Source organism: Hyposmocoma kahamanoa, unplaced genomic scaffold, assembly GCF_003589595.1.
Source record: "Hyposmocoma kahamanoa isolate Upper Pololo Valley unplaced genomic scaffold, ASM358959v1 192, whole genome shotgun sequence".
Classification (NCBI taxonomy): Eukaryota; Metazoa; Arthropoda; class Insecta; order Lepidoptera; family Cosmopterigidae; genus Hyposmocoma; species Hyposmocoma kahamanoa.
Genome location: NW_020653719.1, coordinates 12975317 through 12997270, shown reverse-complemented (window position 1 = coordinate 12997270; position 21954 = coordinate 12975317). Strand labels below are relative to the sequence as shown.

Sequence of the window (21954 nt, the reverse complement as noted above, 5' to 3'; positions counted from 1 at the left end):
TCTTATATCTATGGTTGTTGAAAGATCCTTCTCATCTTATAAATGGATATTGAGTGTCAAACGAAATAGTTTGACACCGGAAAATATTGAAAAAATACATAATGTACAATTAGCAGCTCATGGACTTATACACTTTTGTTTGAATATCTCCTCCAGTACAACGGAACAAAATGATTAATGTGCTACCTTCTGTATGTATTAGAGACTTAGAGCGAGCTGGCAACGTTCAGTCGTGCATCTCATTCGACCTTATACTAAAAACAGTGAAAGATAGGTCATTTTCCCACTCGCACCGCTCCTACTGAATAAAAGATAGATGAACTATCAACGCTAAGCTCATCCAGGCCTATACCCAGCAGGGTTGAAATCAGGATGATGATTTACTATCAACACAGACAGTTAATAGTTTGAATTAAAAAGACCGATGAACTATTAAGACCGTGCAGGACGAACGTCATGTCGGTCAGTATCGGAAATACATTCCTTATAGTTCGTGAATGAAATATATAGTGTTTTTTAAAAAAATAGGCGAGTAATAATGGTTACTGTACAAGTTGCATTTTAACTTCAGGAACTAGCCCTCCTGTGCCTATGAAAAGACGCAAATTGCCAACCCAAGCAGCACACCCATATCTAAATATATACTATAAGATATCTATTAGAATTTAATTCGATTGAATATTTTAAGAGTTCAAATTCCCTCAAGATATCTCGAAGAAGGTTTCTAGATAATTTAAAGTAAAACTGGGCACAACTTTATTAATAGATCACAAGAGTGCGTTGAGAAACTATCTGTAGGTAGTGTTAAGAGTGATTCTTATCTTTTTCCTCAAGTAACCCTTCTAGAATGCTACAAGACCATTTGTAGAATGTAGACAGTTTTTATTTAGTCTTGTAGACAGTTTTTAGATAATTTTTTAGTATATGATAGTTTTCTTAGTACCTAATACTATTTTAAAACCAAAATACTAAAGCGTTACAAATAAGACGCAATTCTCTTAATACTGATAGATTCCAAGTTTAATGGCTTACAAAATATAAACTATCAAAATTGCAACATGGCGAAATTAGATATAATATTTCTGACTTTCTCGCGCAATGTTTAATCGGTTAAAAAGCGCGAATTGAAGTGCGACCTTAAATACATAGTGAAAAGTGATGTAAAACCTGTCATAAAAGTAATGCGCTTGCTATATTTTAAATATTTATGTATAAAATATAAACTTAAAAAGAATACAGTTATCGATTTTCGTTTTTAAATATTTATAGAAAGCTTAAATATACAAAATAACTCACAAAACAAACCATTTCCAAGAAGTTCTAGGCTTCTTCAAGCTAATTTCAACTTAGATTTATTTTTAAAAAGAAAAGAAATTTTTTTCGGCTACTTCATAGTCATTCTTTGAAAATAAAAATGGCGATAAGAATTTAAAGCTTTTTTCAAAACACTGGTGGGAGCATTTTGTCTATAGCGTTACCTATAGAAAAACTTTAGAATACGGAAAGATTATTTTTACTTGCTTTGTGTAGTTGACCTTGTAGAAGAATATTCACTCCTATGAAGCTTTTGTGATTGTCTACAAAACACGATGTTTCTAAGCGATTTTTTCTTTTGACAGTATTACAAAACCTTTATAAAAGTTATAAGTTATAGGAATAGTGAGTGTATTATGCAATAAAACACTAGGTCAAAAAAACAATTAAAGAAATCCAATTTGTCGCAAAAAAAAAACATTATTCTGTACAATTATATGGAATGTATTATATATGACTAGAAAAGTGGATAAATTCCATATTATATAAATATAAGGAATATTTTAATGACATACCTAACTTATGTTGGAAGAAATAAAATTTTCATTACAAAATTGAGGTTATTTCTTCACGCCAACCACATTTCATACAATGATTTCACTGTATTCTATTGACAGGCGGCACAATACACATACACAACATTGAAGTACAGCAGTTTAAGCGCTTATTTCAATTATTTTTATCACTTATTTGTCAACAAACAAGTGCCGGCCATGACCGGCCCGAGCGCGAATTACGACTATTGTATCCAGCGTTGCCAGTTTGTGGGGAATTCCCCTAATTGTGGGGAGTTTCAACTAGATTGGGGATTTTGTGGGGATTGGCGCTATGTGAGGAAAATGTGGGGATTTTAACATTTTATCATTTTGTTTAATCTATCAATTGCTGATGCATCGCTAGTTTGATCGTTACTGTTAGAAACACTGTGATAGAATATATATCGACGTGTTTTTCAACATCACACATCCCTCGTATTATTAACAAGCAGCTTAAATAGAATTATTATTAGAGCACTTGGTTCTGTATTGTAAAATTACCAGTCGGTGCTTGTTGAGTTCGCGATTCTTTCTCCCGCTTAGGATGGTCCCCGGTATGAAGCAAAACGAAATCAGCTATTGATAAACAAAGCCGACCAGTTGGTACTTCCACACCACAACTTACCACTCGTCAACTTTAAATATTAAGTATAGGTCGAAACTCATTGATTATTTCTAACATTAACATAGTGTCACCAAATGCACAACAAATAATCAATTTACTTAATTTTGTAAGGCAAAGAAAAATGATTTTTTGTTCAGACTGATTACAGATTAATGTTGAATCTAATTAATATTATAATTAATATAACTGCCTCCGTGGCCGAACGGTTACCATGCCGGACTGCCATGCAGAGGTCCCAGGTTCGATTCCCAGGTCGGGAGAAATATTTGTATGGCCTACATTTATTTCTTTCGTGAGTTTGGGTGTCATTTATGGTTGTCTACGTGAGTGTCCATGGCACCCGCGACACAGGGTTTCCCTAGTGCGGGGCTATGTTCAGTGTGTACGTTATTATTATTATTATTAAAATAAATAAACGATTTAAGGTTATCTAATTTTATAATTAGTTTTACATTTTACATTCTGTTTACATTCACAGCAAACGTAATAGATTATTACATTTTGAGTTTCTTAATTCTTTATTATATTTTTAAGCGATGTATTTCTAATAAATAATGAAAACTCGAGATGTGGGCAATTTGTGGGGAATATGAACTTTGCTCTCCCCAAATTTAGGGATTTTAACCGTGATTTTTGGGGATTTAGAGCAATTGGCATTGGCAACGCTGATTGTATCGAATGATGTGACTTAATATCCAAGGTTCACCACCTCCACCAGATCTTTTAATATTCTTTACTTTATCCATTTTGCATGAACTCTTACAACGTCCAATAGAGTAAAAACCCTAATTGTAGTATTTTTTTAAATAAAATCTACTGCAGACGCGCTATAACGTGTTTGTCAATAAGTACAAACACTACAGAATGTCTATAAATTAAATATATGTAGAATAAACTTAAGAACACTAGTTTTTAGAGTATTAATAGACTACCGGATGTGTATAGAACAATTTTGCTGAAATAAATAACGCACACACTCAATATTGCAATTTTGCTGAAAATAATCAGTTATTCTACAGATGAACTTAAAATAAGGACTATAAGAGTAAATCTTAAGAGAGATTACACTTAATTAAGTTGATTGGTATTAAGGTATTAAAATTTTGACTTGAGTGAAATAAGTCTATAAGAACAATTTATTTTTTCTAAAACCATTTATAGAGAATTATTAATCTAAATCAATACCATATTAAGACTGTTTATAGATATAATAGTTTTAAGGCGTATAAAGTGTGCTCCTTGGGAACGCAACTGTGAATTAATAAGTTATTGATGTTCCAGGTTTATATATATTTCTCGTAATTGGCTGTTATAATCGCATTAGGATATCCATAACTATTCGAGGAAATCGTAAAAGTTCTACATTTTCCCAAACTTGGCACCCAGTTAGTATGGCATTATTATATCGAACATTATTAATTTAAATCTTTCCACTCGGAATTTGGCATTAGACTTACAATTCAATACCATACTTGCCACAATCCAACGGCAAAATCGTAAAACAAAACCGCGACAAATTAAGCGTTTTAAAATAACGAGTTATTAGGTTTTCGCGATTGTTACACATAGGAAATGAAACTGTTTTTCCGGATTTCAATCGCGTATATTTGTTTTTTTCAAACAAACCGACGTTTCGGGCCCTTTACAGGTCCCATGGTCACGATTGACTGAGGTGGTACAGTCTTCAACCAGTTACCATGAGAGATTGACGTTATTTAAAATAAGTTCATGCCAAAACTCCGTCTGGAGCAATGATCTTCTGTATTAATTACCTTATGATGTATAATAGCACCCCATACGCAATTATATAAGCAAAAGAAGAAATATACACGTGGAAAATGACTAGACAAGTCAAGAATGAAGAAGGACAAAAGAAAATAGAGGGGCAATTGCAGATTCATAATGAAGAAAAAGGACAAGGTGATAAAAATGGACACGATGAGGAACAATGTAAAATGCTTTAGCCTATGTTTCTTTAGTAGATTGTGACAATTAGTAATGATTATAATTTTATTGAAAGGGAGAGATGTAGTGTATGCACATAATTGAGCTATCCCTAATACTAAGTTGCGTAAACGCCACATATATACATATAAATAAGTCGTTGTGTTTAATTAATGCATGTTGTGTCAAGCTTTAATTGAGTCGACACTTATCACTAGTCCACTTGTGTGATCAAAATGTTTATGTATTAAGCGTATGACTTGTTAGTTGTATTATGTACACGTAAATATGTGTACATAATTATACTGGCAAGTGGTAGTTGACAGCTTTATCTATATACCCTTGATCACTGTCGACGGCTACCATCGTCTCGACGCCGCGCCGTTACCCTTGCCACTTAATCACCAAAAGCATTTTAACTTTGTTTGAAATAATATTTTTATCACTAATTTTATCAGACATCGCAATAAGTTGAGTATATTTATGTAAACTTTATGTAAAACGCATAAAATGAATAATACCGCTCTTTGACATCCCGGAATCAAAAATAAATAGGAAATACTCAAAACAAAATAGTTGTGCTCGTACTAACAATGACAATTTTTTGTTCTGAAGACGCTACCGTAGTAAAATTATTGCTTTATATAATGAGTTACACATCAAAAATATAGAACAAAATACAATACAACAATTACAGAATTTCAGATAGCGGTATTATCCACTCTATTATTCCTCTGCTAATTACACTAAGGACCGGCACAAACCGGCGGACGGCGGGGGAGAAATTTAAAGAGGATTTCTTTTTAAGACCCGATTATGCTTATTACTGACCCGAGAGACAGAGACCTCCGGGGAAACTACGGGCTCCCCGGCAAGACCAGGGTACGGCGGGAGTCCGCAATTGGTGCCACTCAGTGCTTTAAATCACAATCTGAGGGCCACTACGACCGCGCCCGTCACCCTGAGACGTAAATTGGCAAGTCACAGACGTGTAGCTTATAGGACTGAGCGTTATTTTCCGAAAGCGTTTCGAAACGCTTAATTTCAATGTGACGACAAAACGCTTTCATGTATGTTCCAGAAACGGTTACTAAAAAAAGGACTCGCACTGCAAGTTATGTATGTATGTAGTCATTTGTCTATGGCGTTACGTTCTGATTTTACACGTTAGGTTACTTGTGTATACTTCGTGATTCGTTCTAATCATGCGTTACACAACAAAATACTTTATTGCATTAACTTAGGTTACATTTATAAAATAAAGCCCCGAAAACATTTTTTACGAAACTGTTTCGGGACCGTTCGAAACGGTTTCACTGCTTCTTTGTAAAATGGATCTTATGCTAAAAGCATTCAGTTGATATTTCTATGACAAATTAGGCCGCCTATAGTACACCTGAACATTTCGCCAACCAGTTCTATCTAGACCCGGAAAAGTACGAAGGGAGGTTAGGTTTTTTTTGGAAAAGCGTTTTTTTAACTGTTTCTGGAAAGCGTTTCTTTTTAGAAAATAACCGTTTCGTTTCGTTTTTCGATAAAGACGTTATAACCCAGCTCTAGCAGCTTACCACTAGGCGCACGACTTCGTTTAATAAAAAAAGGTAAACCGACGCATTTACATACATTCCGGCACACACCTAACGATTCCGTCGCATACTGGTAGATCCCGGCATGCCTTCTCCTCAGCCTTCTGCCTTCCCATCCGCCTGTTTGCTTGACTAAGGCCGCAAATTGTCACCCACAGTGCGTTCGGCGAAACGTTCAAAGCTTAAAAGTTGGTTTACGCGTAAACCTTGAACGCCCCTCTGAACCCATCATCGTTTCTAATTTGCGGTTTAAGTCTATGATGGTTACTATGGACACGGTTCTGACGAAAATGTGTTTTGATGAGTTCTGACAAATTGAACCGAACATTCAAACGCCTTTTTTAATCGACTTCAAAAAAGGAAGCGGTTCTCAATTCTACTGAATATATTTTTTTTCTGGCATTTGTGAACTGATTTTGATGATTTTTTTGGTAAAAAGAGGGTACCTCAGTATTGGTCACATTTAAATTTAAAGAAACTATTCCACCTCTGAAGGTGGAAAACTAGGGGATGGATCCGGTTTCGCGCACTTTCCGGTAACCGATTTCAACAAAACTTGGCAAGTACATGTGTTTCCACGAACTTTTTAGGTCGTTTTTTTTATTCAGTAAAAAAGTTCTAATTATTTAATGAGACTGTTTACACTAGCAGCCACGAAAACGTCTGAACATCGCGTAGTTAGAACCAGTTGAGCGTTTAAACAAGTTTAAAAGACCTGCGTCTGTTTCGGGTGTTTTCGTGCTTTGAATTTCGAGCTATTTCACCATGAATAAAGATAAATTGATAAGTCCAGGTGTTCGTGGAATATGAGAGACAGAAATGATCATAACAGAGATATATTTCTCGGCAAAGGTGGGTGAAAGTTGCTACAGAACTCAACTCAAGCAGTAAGTACAACTTTGTATTTATTTTGATGTGGGGTTTGCATTAATTACATAAACAAATGTAACCACCTTATTCTGACGAGCACTTCGGACGCATTCTCCCAACACATTTTCGTCAGAACTCGCATACATAGTAACCAAAGCCTTATACAGTACAGAAGCTCAATATGAATAAATGTATGTACTTGAGAAATATTTCTGGACAAGGCTTTTCACAATACTTAGGATCTTCTCGTTGTATACGTGGACTGTATGTAGGCACTCCGCTCTGTGACTTCAACTGATCCCAATCCACCAACACCCAGTCTCCACCCTTCCAGTATGGCTCATAACCTGAACTAAATAAAATTTCACATAAGTACTTTTATTAGACAATAGGTTGAAACATACATGTACGGCACAATACTCGAATACTAGAAACTAAAACTAGGATGAAATTACATGAGTAAAATTGGGTCCCCACTGCAAGGTGCCCAAGATGCAGCCAGCTTTCCCCCTTTGTATGGCTATGTTAATGCGGTGGGCAGCTTAGTTGCTGGCCCTTGAGTTTCCCAGACAGTCTGTTAACTTTTTTGGTTAAATTTTGTACCGATGAAGGGCATCGGAATCCCACGGGCAAAGGGTTCACACTGTTATCAATACCGTTATCACAGTTATACCGTTCAGGGAACGAGTCTACAGGCAGGGAATGAACCCTGAACAGTTATACCGTTCAGGAAACGAGTCTACAGTCAGGGAATGAACCCTGAACAGAATGTTCCCTGAACAGTTATACCGTTCAGGGAACGAGTCTACAGGCAGGGAATTTCACTCAATATCCGTTCGCCATAGAAATGTGGAAGCGTAACGCTTCGTGCGAATCTTTGGAATATCCACAACATAAAGAGTGCAACCGCAGCCTACGTCTAGTCCCCCGATGCTGGTAAAACCAAGACATTCGTGGTTAGTTTTAAACAGAAAAATGCTTATTCATTCAATAAACCATTATCACCAGTTACAAGGTTCTTACCACGGTGGGACTTTTTATTCAGATATTTCGGAGCGATTCGTAGTCGTTAATCAATCACATTGGAAAGCAAAAAAGTCATACTGTGGTAAGAACCCTGTAACTAGTTCTAATAATTTAATGAATAAATAATAATAATAAATAACGCTAACACTTTAACTCCAAAATAAGAAAACTCTATGTCGCGGGTGCCATGGACACACATATAATATTTGTGGGTTTCCCTAAGGCAGGGTTATGAGTGTGTGCGTTGTTATTATAACTTACGTAGGTGCGTAATAATAATCTTCCTTCCATTGTGCTATGTCTGAGTTGTTAAAAGCGTCGTTATTGTTTTGTTTACGCTTCTCTCTGCAAAGACAACAATATATAACAAAATTTATACGACAGTAAGTCAAACCTGGATTTAAGCAAAGTTACACGCCTGTACATAACAGTTGCAGTGCCGCTCAGAGCTTTAAACCGTCACCCTGAGACATAAGGTGTCAAGTCCCATGTGCCTGTAATTTCACGAGCTCCCTTCCCTTCAAATCCGGAACACAGTAATGACATGACTACTTTTGACGCACTCTTTCGCTACTGTTACTAAAATTTCTCCCAGGTTAGAAAGAAAAGGCGTGGTAGCCTAATGTTAAGATTTACCGTCTCTCAAGCAAAGGCCGTAAGTTCGAATCCGGGCTCGCACTGTTTTTTGGAATTTATGTGCGAAATGTAATTTGAGCTTTTCGGCGAATGAAAACATTGTGAGGAAACCTGCACGTCGAAATAGGTTCACAACCCGGAAAAGTCCCCAACTGGCGCAGGCCAACGTGGCGGACTATGGCCTAATCCTTCGCCTGAGAGGAGACCCGTGTGGACATATAAACAGGTTGAAGATGATGAAGTGAAAGCCTTAAATTAAAATTAAAAACCCCCGATACAATACAACGCGTCGGGTCGACGACAATGACCAAACACGATAGTTCTACTGTAGTTAAGGAGTTGGGCTGACTGTAGATTTTTCTGGTTGCAGCATTCTTCATGATCGCATTTACGTAAAACACCAAATTTCATGGCATTTAAACAAGTGTAACAACTATATCTTCAACACCCAATTAGTTCCCCTGAAACGCGCTATCGTTTTGTTAACTTCTATAGTTTAGATCAATTCATGTACATATTTTGTATTTAAATGATTCCTTAAAATTTGCAAAAGCATCAGGCAAAAAATCTAAGCTGTCATCTTTTTTAATGATAGATCCTCTTTCGCATAAAATTAATTAAATTGATCGATATTTTAATGTTCTGAGCTACACAAAAAATGTTTGATTTGTATATAAATTAACTTTGATAGTTTTATGTTGAGCCTCAAAACTAAGACGATTAAGCATTAAAAATAAAATTTAGTTACTTATTTTTAAAAATAAGTAAATGTTGATTATATTTGTATAGTAATAATATATAAATTATAATATAATTTGACCTGAAAACATGTTCGGAAACGAAAGCAAATTGGCTTCTGGCAACCGCCGGCCGCTGCCGCAGCACGCTCGCCTCGTTCGCTCGGCTCGTGCTGCTTTTTCATATACTAACCTTACTTACTGAATGGAGGCGCAACCAAGCAACCAAGATTCATTAGGAGATCAATATCAAAAGATATACTGGTTTTAAATGATATGTTATTATAATAAAAAATTTAAATACAACGTATAACCTACTTTTTACATATTATATCTTTTTTTTTTTTAATCTGCTTACAGATACCCCGGCTCTGCCCCCGCGGGGCCGGGGTATCTGTAAGCAGACAGAGGATTATGTGGGACTGGGCTGAACCCTGAAGGGGAGCAGCCCGACCGCACTAAACCCCCGGAGTGTTCCTCCTCTCCGCTGTAGATGGGGGTACGGGTACGCTGTTGCACTCGTCCGCGCCCCCACCAGCGGCTGGCCGCGCCCTGCGCAGCCCCTCCCCGAGGAGGGAGACACGTCGGTCCCCCGACTCCGAATGTGAGGCTCGCCGAACACCAGACGAGCCTTCCATCCCGGGCCCCTTTATGCTGAGCAGCGAACTCCCCCGAGTCCACTACCCAGGGGCCATGAGGGCCAGGACAGCATCCACTCAACTGTGAAGTTCAGTGGCTGCTCCCCCAGCCTCCGCGGCGGATCTGATGACAGGCTCCGCCGCAACACCTAACGCGCTTCCGCGCGGACTCTCCGAAGAGAGTCCCTTGGAGCGCCCACCACGGGCCAACCGCCCACATTCGGCCGCGGAGGATAGGACGAGCGGCAACGACACACCGACACGTCTCTTCCCCCGCGGCCCCGCCGCCACTGCATTGTCGAAAGCGGTGCAGCCCCGCCAGGGTCGCGGAGGACAGGACGAGCGGCAACGACACACCGACACGTCTCTCCCCCCGCGACCCTCCTCCTCGCGCATCCGCGCGGTCCCGCTGACCATACGAGGCCCGCGCGGAACGCCTTCCTCCTCGGGCCAGCCTACCACCATCGGCCGGCCCCGTGGGTTCCTCTTAGCTTCACCGTGGGATGAAATCGACCACGGCTACTAGAGCCCCCCCGCCACGACAAGGCGGGAACCCCTTCGGGGGGGTACATATTATATCTAGGGCAACGTAGGCGAATCTCGAGAACGAACAATATATGTACAAAGTACTAAAAAGACCTACCTTAAAATTTCGTGGAATTATATCTATTTTACATATATATTATATAATATTATATATAGTTGTCGAAGTACGCGAAACCGAATTAATCCCCTATTTTTTCTTTAGAGGTGGAATGTTTTCTTCAAATTTAAATGGGACTAATACTGAGGTACACCCTTTCCAACAAAAAAACAGTCGAATTGAGAACTTCCTGTTTTTTTGAAGTCGGTTAAAAATATGTCACTTTCTTTCGAAATGTCATTCAAAATGCACAACGCTGTGGTAAGCGGCGCGTAATTCAGTATATTGGTCCTGCGCGGCGGTAGCGCAGGAGTTTGTTGTCTTACGGTGCGGCGCACTCGCGCAGTTTGGCACAAGGAATCTGAGAGGGATGTATTTTACTGCAATACCATGTTTTAAGAACGTAGCTCGAAATCTAAACTAAAACGTAGCTCAGTTGGGAAGGCGTCAGCCACGGCATGGTAATGTCGCTGGTTCGAGAACAGCCGCCGGATCGAACTAATTTTTCATTTTGTTCGACCTTTATATTAATAATTTAAAAATAAGCAAAGAGCCCTGGCGATTTGCGAGCGATTTGAAGGCGGTGCGACAGCGCGGCGTGCACGCGGCGTGTACGCGGCGAGCAATTCGCCAGTGTGATAAGGCTCTTAAATCCGTAGTCCGATGGCTTGGAGAGAAATATCAAAAACCACTTTGACAACTGTTCTTGTGACAATTTTCTGCCTTGTAAATATTATTGGAATATCGAAACAATCGTTGTGGTAAGTGAACTTATTCTGATTTTGACTCTGCAAAACTTAATCTATTTCAAAGATTTTCCCTTTAAAAAGCTTAAACAGAGATCCCAAACAATAAGTGGAAACTTTTTATAAAATAATAACATATTACCGTGTCATTTGTGAATGTAATTTGTTTTTTTCTTTCCTTTACCGTAATGTTTTAGACTGAAGATAATGGTTTACGACCATCAATTCTTTGTTTAAAGTTTTTGTAATTATAAAAAACGAAGTATAACTTTCGGAGAGAAAATCTCAATCATCGCCTTAAAAGAAGCTAGAAAGTGGTAAACGCCATCTAGCAGCATCGTGTCCAACTTGCAAGTGTCGAACTTACGCTCAGCTACTAACTTATAAATATTATTTTAGTCTATAAATTAAGTAATGTATACAGCAACTTACAAGGCGTTTCTGTCAGTGTCCCGTCTGAAATCATCAATTATAAGATTTTGTTTATTTTCTTCGGCTCCTTCAAATATTCTGTGGATCCACTCCGCCCCTCCAATGTAGTATATACCAGCCGATTGAACTGCAACAATGCAACACATGAACGCTACTTTAGATATATATGTATTTATAGTAAGAGATTTAGTTCCGTAGTCCTCCTAATAGAAGTATTTTCATGCTTAAAAGTAGGTCTCAACCTTGTATGCAATTTTGTTTAAATTTGAGACGAAATAAAGCATTTTTATGTTTATTTATTTATAAATGTCTGCAATCTCCAACAGACCGTGAAGAGATCTGTAACTTAAAAACTTTGTAGTGACCGCGGACGTCTAAAACTATAGGCGATATAAACTTACTTGACAATAGTTTTCAAACCACTATGCCTCGACACTCTAAGTTATCGCAGGCTTCTGCCAACTAGCTACATTCCAACCAGAGCCAATAAAGTCTGGATCACATTGTATTAAAAACAAAATCTTTAGACTTCGATTACGGACCATGACACTATTTACTTGTACTTAAATAAAAATATCCAGGATCCAGTACTCGCTACCTAATAATAAAGTGTACCATAAGACTAACTTAGAGATGCTACTTTCTAAATGTAAGCAAACTAGTTCTGAACATATATTTTAGAAAATTATTTGAATTTAGCTATGAATCTTTTTGTTGCAACTATATCTAAACTTATAATAAATAATTATATGACAATAAAATTACCTAGAAGTAGAGTAATAATAAAGATTTGAATCACAATTGGTTTACTTCGATGCACAAAAAATTCAAAACCTAATAATATAATTCTGAAAACAACATACAACAGATACAGAAACTTCTGTAATAATCTTCTAAAAAAGGTGCACAAACAACAGGAAAGAGATCAACTACTTCAAGCCAAAAATAATTCTTCTAGTTCTTTACCAACAAACTCATTTGTTCTTATGCCCACGGACTGTGAAGAGGTTCAGAGAATTATTCAAGGTTTGAAGGGTGACTGCTGTCCTGTCTGAGATAAGATTAATGCAAAAGCCTTAAAACATATCTAGTGTTATAACAATAGTACTGGCTGATCTTTAAATAGGTGTATGAACAAGGGAGTCTTCCCAAAAGACCTAAAGAAATCAATTGTACATCCCATTCATAAGGTTGGGAACAAATTAAGTATTAACTTATAGTAAATTCGAGGCTTATCAAATATTTAGAGAAATTCAATCTCCTGACTGACACACAATATGGTTTCCGTAATGGTCGAAAAAAAAATGGAATAAAAAAATTGGATGGGAATTACAAATGACTTACGACCTTCCTTGACCTGGTTAAGGCTTTTGATACGGTATCTGTTAGTTGTCTAATTGGTAAACTAGAGGAATTGGGTATAAGAGGTACCTCTTTTGTTTTACTTACTCGCTATTTGACTGACAGATCCCAATTTGTCAAAACTGGCGATGTTGTAAGTGACGAACTTTCAATAACTTACGGGGTGCCTCAAGAGAGCATAATAGGTCCAACTCTCTTTCTACGTTATATAAACAAACTATGTCAGATTGATTTTAAGAATTGCAGGATGGCATCGAACGCAGATACTGCATTAACATTTTATTCGCGGTTATGGAAAGAACTTTTTAAATTAGCACAAACGTGATTCAAAACTGTTTGTCATTGTCTGGCTGCCTAACTCTTTGACACTAAACGCTGACAAAACTAAGTACATCATCTTCTCAATAAGAAATAGACTTGGTTCGCTACCTTCTGGATCTCTAATTGCTCATTTCTAAGCAATGTCAGTGGTGCTCAGTACTTCTCATAACTATACATTTGCAAGCAATGTGTCGTGTACCTGGCCAGGGATTTCTGGGACTCACACTGTAAAGTATTTCAGCGTGGTTATTGATAAGTAACTTAACCTGAGACGATCATATTTACGTGATATCGCAAAGGCTTAGAAAATTAGCATGTTTATTTAAATACTTGTTAAAAATGGTTTATCAAGCCTTAGTTGAGTCGATTTTAAACTATTGCATCAAAACAAGGGGCGGAGCTTCAAAGACACTACTCATAGAGCTTGAAAGATCCCAAAGAATGCTGATTAAGATGAGCCTGTTTAAGCCAAAACTATTAGCTACATCAAAACTATAAGCAGAAGCAGGAGTGCTCACGGTCAGACAGCTTTATATTCTGAGTACTATACTCTATCAACATGCTAAAGTAGATTCTTCCATTATTAGAAGGTATTATGAGCTATGTAGACCGCATCGATCTCCACGGAACTAACCGATCGGTTAGAACTTCCTTTGCGCTAAGATTTCTATATTTTATTGCCGGTAGGCAGTATAATGTATTAAATAAAACAATAAATATTGCAAATTACAATAAATTTGAATTGAAAAATAAATTAATTTGTCACTTAAATACTTTAAATCATATTGATGTAGAAATGTAGGTGTGGAAAAATAAAATATGAAACAAACAACACCTTACACACACACATTCTCAAACACAACACGTACACAGAGACACACACTTGGACCTTTTCAAAGCAAGAGTGAATAGGCATTATTTAGGTGTGCATGCACCATCGTCGACCTCCTCGTCACTTTTCATCAGGTGAGGTGGAGGTCAAATGCGCACCAATATTTTATATTAAAAAAAAAACACGACTGTTTCAATGTATAATACATGTTCCCTTAGTTATTTTTATCTAAAGTATAGTTCAAAATTTTTACATTACATCTCTGTTAGAATTGGTGCAAATTTAAATGGCATTAAGTTTGAAGTGGCGAGTCTGGAAGCTTAAGACACAGATCTCTGATCTAGTTTAATTTCCAGTCTCCTACAAATTTTGTCACTTTGGAAAATAAGATCTGTTTCTGTCATTGACCTACGGTCAATGGTTTCTGTGCCAAAAATTGTAACCAATATTTGTGGAGAGAAATAAATTTATTGTTATTTTATTCGGATCTAATTCGTGTATATTTGTTCTCTCAAACAAACGTTTCGTAAAGGTAACATGATCGTGGCTGACTGACTGGACAGGACTTCGAAGACCTCAAGAACAGACGTGCGCGCGCACACGGGACCTGACCTACAAAAATCATATAAAACGATGATGTCGATCATCAGTTACTTACAAACTGAACTGTCTGTTTTGTTTGAGTACACGTGTCCATCATCAAAAAATTTACCAAATCTCTAAAGATTAAGATAAACTTTACCTTTAACATTACCTTTTATTAAAAGATTTACTTGCATATGTAACACGCAAATTATATTAATCATCGCTGTCATTTTTGTAAAAAGCTAATTAGTTCTATATTTCAAAAATTAACAATACAAGTTAAAAAAAGACACCTGTACATTATTTTAAGATTATTGTTTTTAATTAATACCTATAGCGTTCTCTTTGGAACACAAATGGCAGTAAATTAAAAAATTTACAATTTGATCAATGAACAACCAAAACCAATTTCCAGAAAAAATAAAAAAATAATTAATTTCGTTGTTTTTTTTATTGTTTGCAATGGCAGTGGAATTCTAATCATTTGAAACCGAAACTTCCGTAGCAAAGTCTAGACCATCGAATATGGTTATTTACTCGATACTATAGACACTACACTGCTACGTAGGCATCTATTTAGATTACACAGCTGCCTTGCACGGACGGTCAACATCGTGAACAAGTATTTTCAGCTATCGTCAAATAGAGACAATAATTGCATAAATTTCATAGACATTTTTTTATGACGCCAAGAGACTGGACGAATAAGCCGTGCGACTGCTCGTAAGCGACACGCCTGTCCAAGGCAGTTCCAGTGCCATTTAGCTTTGTGACGGTGCGACCTCCTTTCACCGTCATCTCACCTTTTTGTATCGCCTCTCTCCTCTTGTATCATATCATTTTTTATTTTACTTGTATTTAAATTTTAAATTTGAATTGTTCCATCTTCCTCCACTTTCTCATTTTGTTTTCGTACCACGGTCACTCCCAGCTCGACCGCCACAACAGTCTGAGCTGTTAATAAGCTAATCGTGTGTAATAATTTATAAGTCTACACCCTTCATGTATCTATTTCTGTAATTCAGTTTCTCGGCCCATTTAGGGGTAAGTGCTTTAATAATAAAGTGTAGGGAGTGTTTTATACTGTTATACCTGTTTTTTACATTTACCTTATATTGTTACAGCCTTTCTTTAAACTTTACTTCTTTAATAAATTTTGTGGACCGGAAGTGTCCCATTTCATTGCCGTGAACCTGTTCACGGCTAGTTGGAGTTACAACCCTTTCAGCTTTAAAGCTTTCGCGTCATGTTACTGGGCGCTTAGGCTACCACGGCTTTTATTTTAATCGAATTTCAAAATTACTTTTCCCAAAACTACGCATATTTGTCACTCGGGAGTTCTATTCTAAGGTTTTAAACGATAGTTTCCCAAAGTGGTCCCTATCACTCCCCAGTGGGCGCTGAAGAGTCCCAGGGAGGCGGTCGGGACCTTGGAAGCAATTGGGGAACGTTGAAACCTGAATTATCTATTTAAACTACACTACATTTTTTCCTTGTGATTTTTGTGTTAATTTAATACAAAAAGATATGTGTTTTGAAATATTTTTTCTGGTGATAAGCGTTGAAAAATTTTTGTCTTGCCTAAGTGGGCCAAGATGAACCAAAAAGTTTGGAAACCTATGTTTTAAATAATTAAATCTACAAGTTTTGGTAATAAAAAGCCCATATCTGAAAAATGATCTCTATAACACACTGTAGTGTGGCAAAAACAAAAATGTGGACGGTACTTATACCTGGACATGCACAGAAAAGCCTCTGTAGAAACCTTCTTCTGCCGCATCGAGTATATAGAGACTAACTAGAAATAGAGACGAAATAAGGGTCATCCATCCCTAGCACCTCATCAGGCAAATGGGCCTTATATCACTTATAAATATCAACTCTCGTTTGCGCTGAAATCACAAATTAGAAAGCTGAAATAGTACAGCGCCAACAACTGACCTGTGTGCACGTCTCCGTATATTCTAAAAATATTCTATATTTATTGTAATAAAGATAATATCTCTAACAATGGAGTACTGTTCCATTCGGTGGTGTGGGAAAAACAGCAAAACATCTAATTAGCAATACAAACGGAATCATATTTCATCGGTAATTAAACATTAAATGTATAATTTTTCGATCCATTATAGCAAAGCTCAAGTTAAACTGGTCTTTTTGACGACACTAATCAATTGTTTCGAATTCGGGCTGGCCAATCGAAGCGCAGTTGTCACCGTAATGAATTTGGCAGAATAATTTCCAAACAAATTAAATGACATTTAGTCTCTTTTTCTGGTTATGTACTCGACATCAAAATCACTGTCCACACTCCCTAAAAATGTTACCAGGTACGTTCTTGTCTCGGCTTAAATGTATGATAACGCACATACGGATCTTTAGAAAAGAAAAAAAAAATATGATACTGTTTATTTCTAATAAAAATCATTAGTTACCCATTCATATACCAAAGGCAGAATCTTAAAATTAAATATTACACATATAATATAACCTTATATCGTGAGTAGCCTTTATACATCTATAATTATTATATTAATGGCCGATTTCCGTATCTTTCCTCAGAAATCTTTCACGTAAAAACTTTTAATATATTTTTTATTTGCACACGTTTTTTATCAATAATTTCATCTATAAGGCTTTTGGAAAAGTGATTTTATATGTGAGGAAGTTTACACATCCAAATTCTTTTACCATAATCATTATTACGTTAACGTATCTCGTACATAGGAAGATGTGATAATGTCCATAGTCTTACTTTGATATTTAGCGAGTTGTGACGATCGTGGATCGCCGTGTGACGTTAGGTCGTGACAAAAACCGTCCATGGTGAAGTCTGTTAAAATCCATTTTGAACAAAAGTAAACTAACCGGGTTGGTTAAAATTCTAAAGCAATCACTCAATAAATCGAATAAGGAACACTTTCACGTTTAGTTCGAAGGTTTCGACTTGATATCTCATCACTTTTTTCAACAATATTTATTTGAATAGCATCGTAAAATTGTATTTGAAAAGTGGTAGTCCAAAAGTGAGGTTATTTTTCATCTATACATCTATGACTTGTCTGTGGTTGCATAATGCTGTACGGAAAAACCAATTAAAGTTTTTGTAATCGATTGGTAAATCGAATATTTCAATCGTAATCGAAAGAATATCTAAGTGTAATGATTTTAAAGATTGCAGAAGGATTTAAAATTAAGATTTCGGAAACTTTAAATATGCTTATGTATGTTAAGTAGGGAAAACCGCTATTATGACTCAATTGAACAAATCGATACATGCAATTAATTAATCGATTTATAGTTGGCATTACAATTGGCCATCACTAAATCGTCTATGGTCGGGTCAGCGATTTGTTTGTCTATATTTTGTTCAAAATGGATTGAAACGAAGTATAAGTACTACTGACGGTCACCGAAACCCACCTTAATTCATAATATTGCATTGGTACAATGAACCAACATCGCAATGAAACAAATTATGTATAATGTGAAATTTTATAACTCTTCTACTTAAACTAATTCTAACCGCTTTAAAAAAGAAGGATGTTCACAACCCGACTGTATTTTTTTTGTAGATACTTATGTTATGCAATTACTCTGACATATGTGAACCGTTTTCTATGGTTCATTTTTTGTTGGAAAGTGGGTACCTCAGCAGTAGTTTCATTCAAATTTGAAGAAAATATTCCACCTCTAAGGGTGGTAAATTAGGTGATGAAGCCGGTTTATTGGATTTCACACAATTTCCGTAAACAAATATATGTAAATCCACAAACTTATGAGGTAAATTTTTTTTTATAAAACAGTTATAACTGTATTTAAGTTTTATTGAATGTCAGAAATTACTCCACTAGTTTGCTATAATTATTAAACAAAGAGTTGAAGTTAATTTTTTCTATGTTTTCGATCTTTGTTTAATAATTATGTCATAATATCATTCATAGAATACCGGGTGGAAATTTGTAATGCCACCTGGAGGAAAAGTACTCTAAATACTGGAGATAGAAATTTTTACATAAAGGAAACATGCCTTTGTTTTTGAAAAGAAATAAAACTGCATTCATAGATTTTCGAAAATTTCTAGCTACACGCGGGAATCGAACCCGCTTTAATCTGAAAAAATGCACCTTGCACTTTTATTGCAACGATCGATAGGGTTAATTATAAGAATAAAATCACTCTCACAAAACGTAAACGCAACGCAAAAAAGCCGTAGCGCCATCTATGAAAATATTTCGTCAAAATAATCTTTATTTCTTGTAAGCATTATATTTTTACACCTGAAATCATTGACTTACAAATAAATGGACGACGGGTCTAATACAAAAACCACGAAAAAAATGTCCCAAGCCAACCTATTTAAACGCAGTGACATGTAAAGGAATATGAAAAAGCTAAAACGTTGAATTTAAATTGTAATGTCATAGCAGTACTGTCTAATTTTGCTTGCTTCGCTGTCAGAAGAAACAAACGAAGACTAAAGCGTGAATGACGCTCTGTATACGATTTTAACGCCTTATAAGTTCGGACACTTTTTTTAGCGCACTTTTTCTAGTTTTAGCGCGGACCCGACGTCCATATAATTGTAAGTCAATGCCTGAAATCGTCAGATTGGCGAAACTCTACCGCTCATTCGTAAGGCAGTTTTAAACAATTATTAATGTTTGTAAATGACGTGTGCATGGTTAGTTAATAATAATAATAAATCTTTATTACGGATAACAGGGATCCGTAAAGTGTCAATAACAAAAACACCTTCTAATTAGGTTATTACTTAAATTCTACTACAGATTTTGTGGTTGATATTAAATGGCAACACGGGGCACTCACTCCTATAGGGATAGTCTTCAGTAGGCCATTGCTGCCGCCACGTATTCTGTTTAATAAAGACGCCAACTTCTTGAGCCGTGAGAGCGCCATGCTCTCAATTCGACTTCGAATTTCTCCCATTTGTGAACCGATTTTGATGATTCTTTGGAAAAAGGGTAGGTACCTCAGAATTTTAAATTTGAAGGAAATACTCTCCTCTAAGGGTGGCAAAGTAGGGGATGAATCCGGTTTCGCGCACTTTCCGGTAACCGATTTGAATAAAACTTGATAAATAGATGTAATTCCACATACTTTTCAGGTCAGTTTTTTTTAATAAAAAAGTAATAATTTTTATTTCCTTCCTTATATTATATTAATTTTGGTCGAATTTACATTGTCTATTACTTTAACAGCGATTTATACAAAGAAATAAGCCACAGTCGACTGTCTAAGATAACCCCTAGCCGACCTTTTGGTTCTGCGAGCCTTCTTATGCATTTAACAGAAAAGTATTAAGGAATTCTAGCTTCTTGTATGAAATTTTTAAAGTAATGTATGACGCTGTCGACGCGAGCAATCTAGTGTCCTAAGTATTTAAAATGTGATACTCTCTTTAATGGTACTCCATTGCAATAGTAAGCACATTTTCAGGACTCTTTTTTTGCCGGCAACCCCAAAGACCATATACTCAGTCTTTTTGACGTTATAAATTAGTCCAGTCTGGGCAGCATATTCCTCACTTACTCGGATAAATCTTCTTAACGCTTACACCTTTCTTTTTGTTACTTACTTTTACTCTGCTGTAATTTACTGTGCATGTAGTATCGGTCTATAATAATTGTTGTATATACTGTTGCACTTGATTTTAAGATTTTACATGTATATTTCTAATTATTTAATTGGTCTAACAATTGTTAACTGACCAAACAAAATAAAAAAAATACAGAGTCGCAGCACTGCCTGACATCCACTTATGTAAGTATGCTGTATGTAGCAATGCAAAAAGGCCATAGCTCAGCGTCGGTGTTTACCCAGGAGCAAACCTATTTCACACACAAAATGTAACTAACGGGTTACTCATTTGTATCCCTATTCTGGTTGTAGACTATTCATTCAACTATCGTCCATAGTTATTAGTTGTCTTCGGCGTAATAGTGGTGTAACCTTTATTTTTGTAACGTTGAATAATTCTATCTAGTCTACCATATAAATACTCGTCCTCATGCATATACACCTTTAATCTGTTTGTATAGTTCCAGCATTCACGCTTGTATACCATAATCCAGTCTGAAAGTGAAAAATAAAAATGGTGTGTTTTTAAATGATCATTTTAAATTTGCAAAAAAACTAAACGGTCATCTTTTTAATGACTGAACCTTTTTCTCTGAGACATAAATTAGTTCCAAATACCAAAGTTTGTTTTGAGCAAATGTTTGGTTTGTATTAATTAACTTTGATAGTTTCATGTCGAGCCTCAAAACTAAGACAAATGAGCATTAAAAAACCATACCAACAACCAAACAATGTTTGGAAACGCAAGCAAATTCGCTTCAAACACTTGCCAGCCGTTGCCGCGACTGGCTCACTTCGCTCGCTCGGCTCGTGTGCTTTTCCACATACTAACCTAACCTACTGAATAGAGGGCAAGATTTTACTAACTAATATAAAAAGCGTTAATATACAGAGCGTCACACGGCTATGCCACACGGAGGGAAAGTACCGTAAATACCGTAGATAGAAAATCGTACTTAAAATAGACTTCATTTTGATTTTAAAACCAATTCGAACTACATTCAAAGATTTTTAAATATTCGCCGGTCTAAACCGGGAATCGAACCTTCACATGTGAAAAAAAACACCTGTAATTTTACTATGTATACTGATCGAAAACCTCAATCATAATAGAGAGAGAGCGCAGGGCATTGGCCGTACGTTGTAATATGTTGTCCGGCAGGTTTGCGCACTGTGATGGGGATGTTAAAGCTGCCCTTTTCAAGGCGTTTTGTCAGACCTTTTACACGTGTAATCTGTGGACAAGCTACACTAAAAAGCCGGTCAATGCTCTGCGTGTTCAATATATCAATGGATTTAGGATGTTCCCCGGCTAGTGAAATTACAGGCACATGGGATTTGCCAACTTGTATCTCAGAATGACGGGCGCAGTGGCAGTGCCCCGCAGATCTTTGCGATTTAAAGATCTGCAACTGTTATGGATACGCGTGTAGCTCACCATCAGGCGCACTACTTGTTCGAATTACAAATTTAAAAATCTGTAATTCATTACTTGCACGTTTGTAGCGGCGTAAAGATTG

The 21954-nt window shown here is 36.6% G+C and overlaps 1 protein-coding gene across 1 annotated transcript in view; it reads right to left on the bottom strand.

The window, feature by feature from the left end:
• Positions 1–21954, bottom strand: part of LOC113226696 — a 38853-nt gene that overhangs the window by 6585 nt on the left and 10314 nt on the right. Inside the window, exons 4-7 of the mRNA XM_026459417.1 lie at positions 14805–14860; positions 11734–11860; positions 8163–8246; positions 7075–7227 (exon numbers count right to left, since the gene is read on the bottom strand). Coding sequence (XP_026315202.1) covers positions 7075–7227; positions 8163–8246; positions 11734–11860; positions 14805–14860 — 420 coding nt within the window. The remainder of the gene's footprint in view (positions 1–7074; positions 7228–8162; positions 8247–11733; positions 11861–14804; positions 14861–21954) is intronic.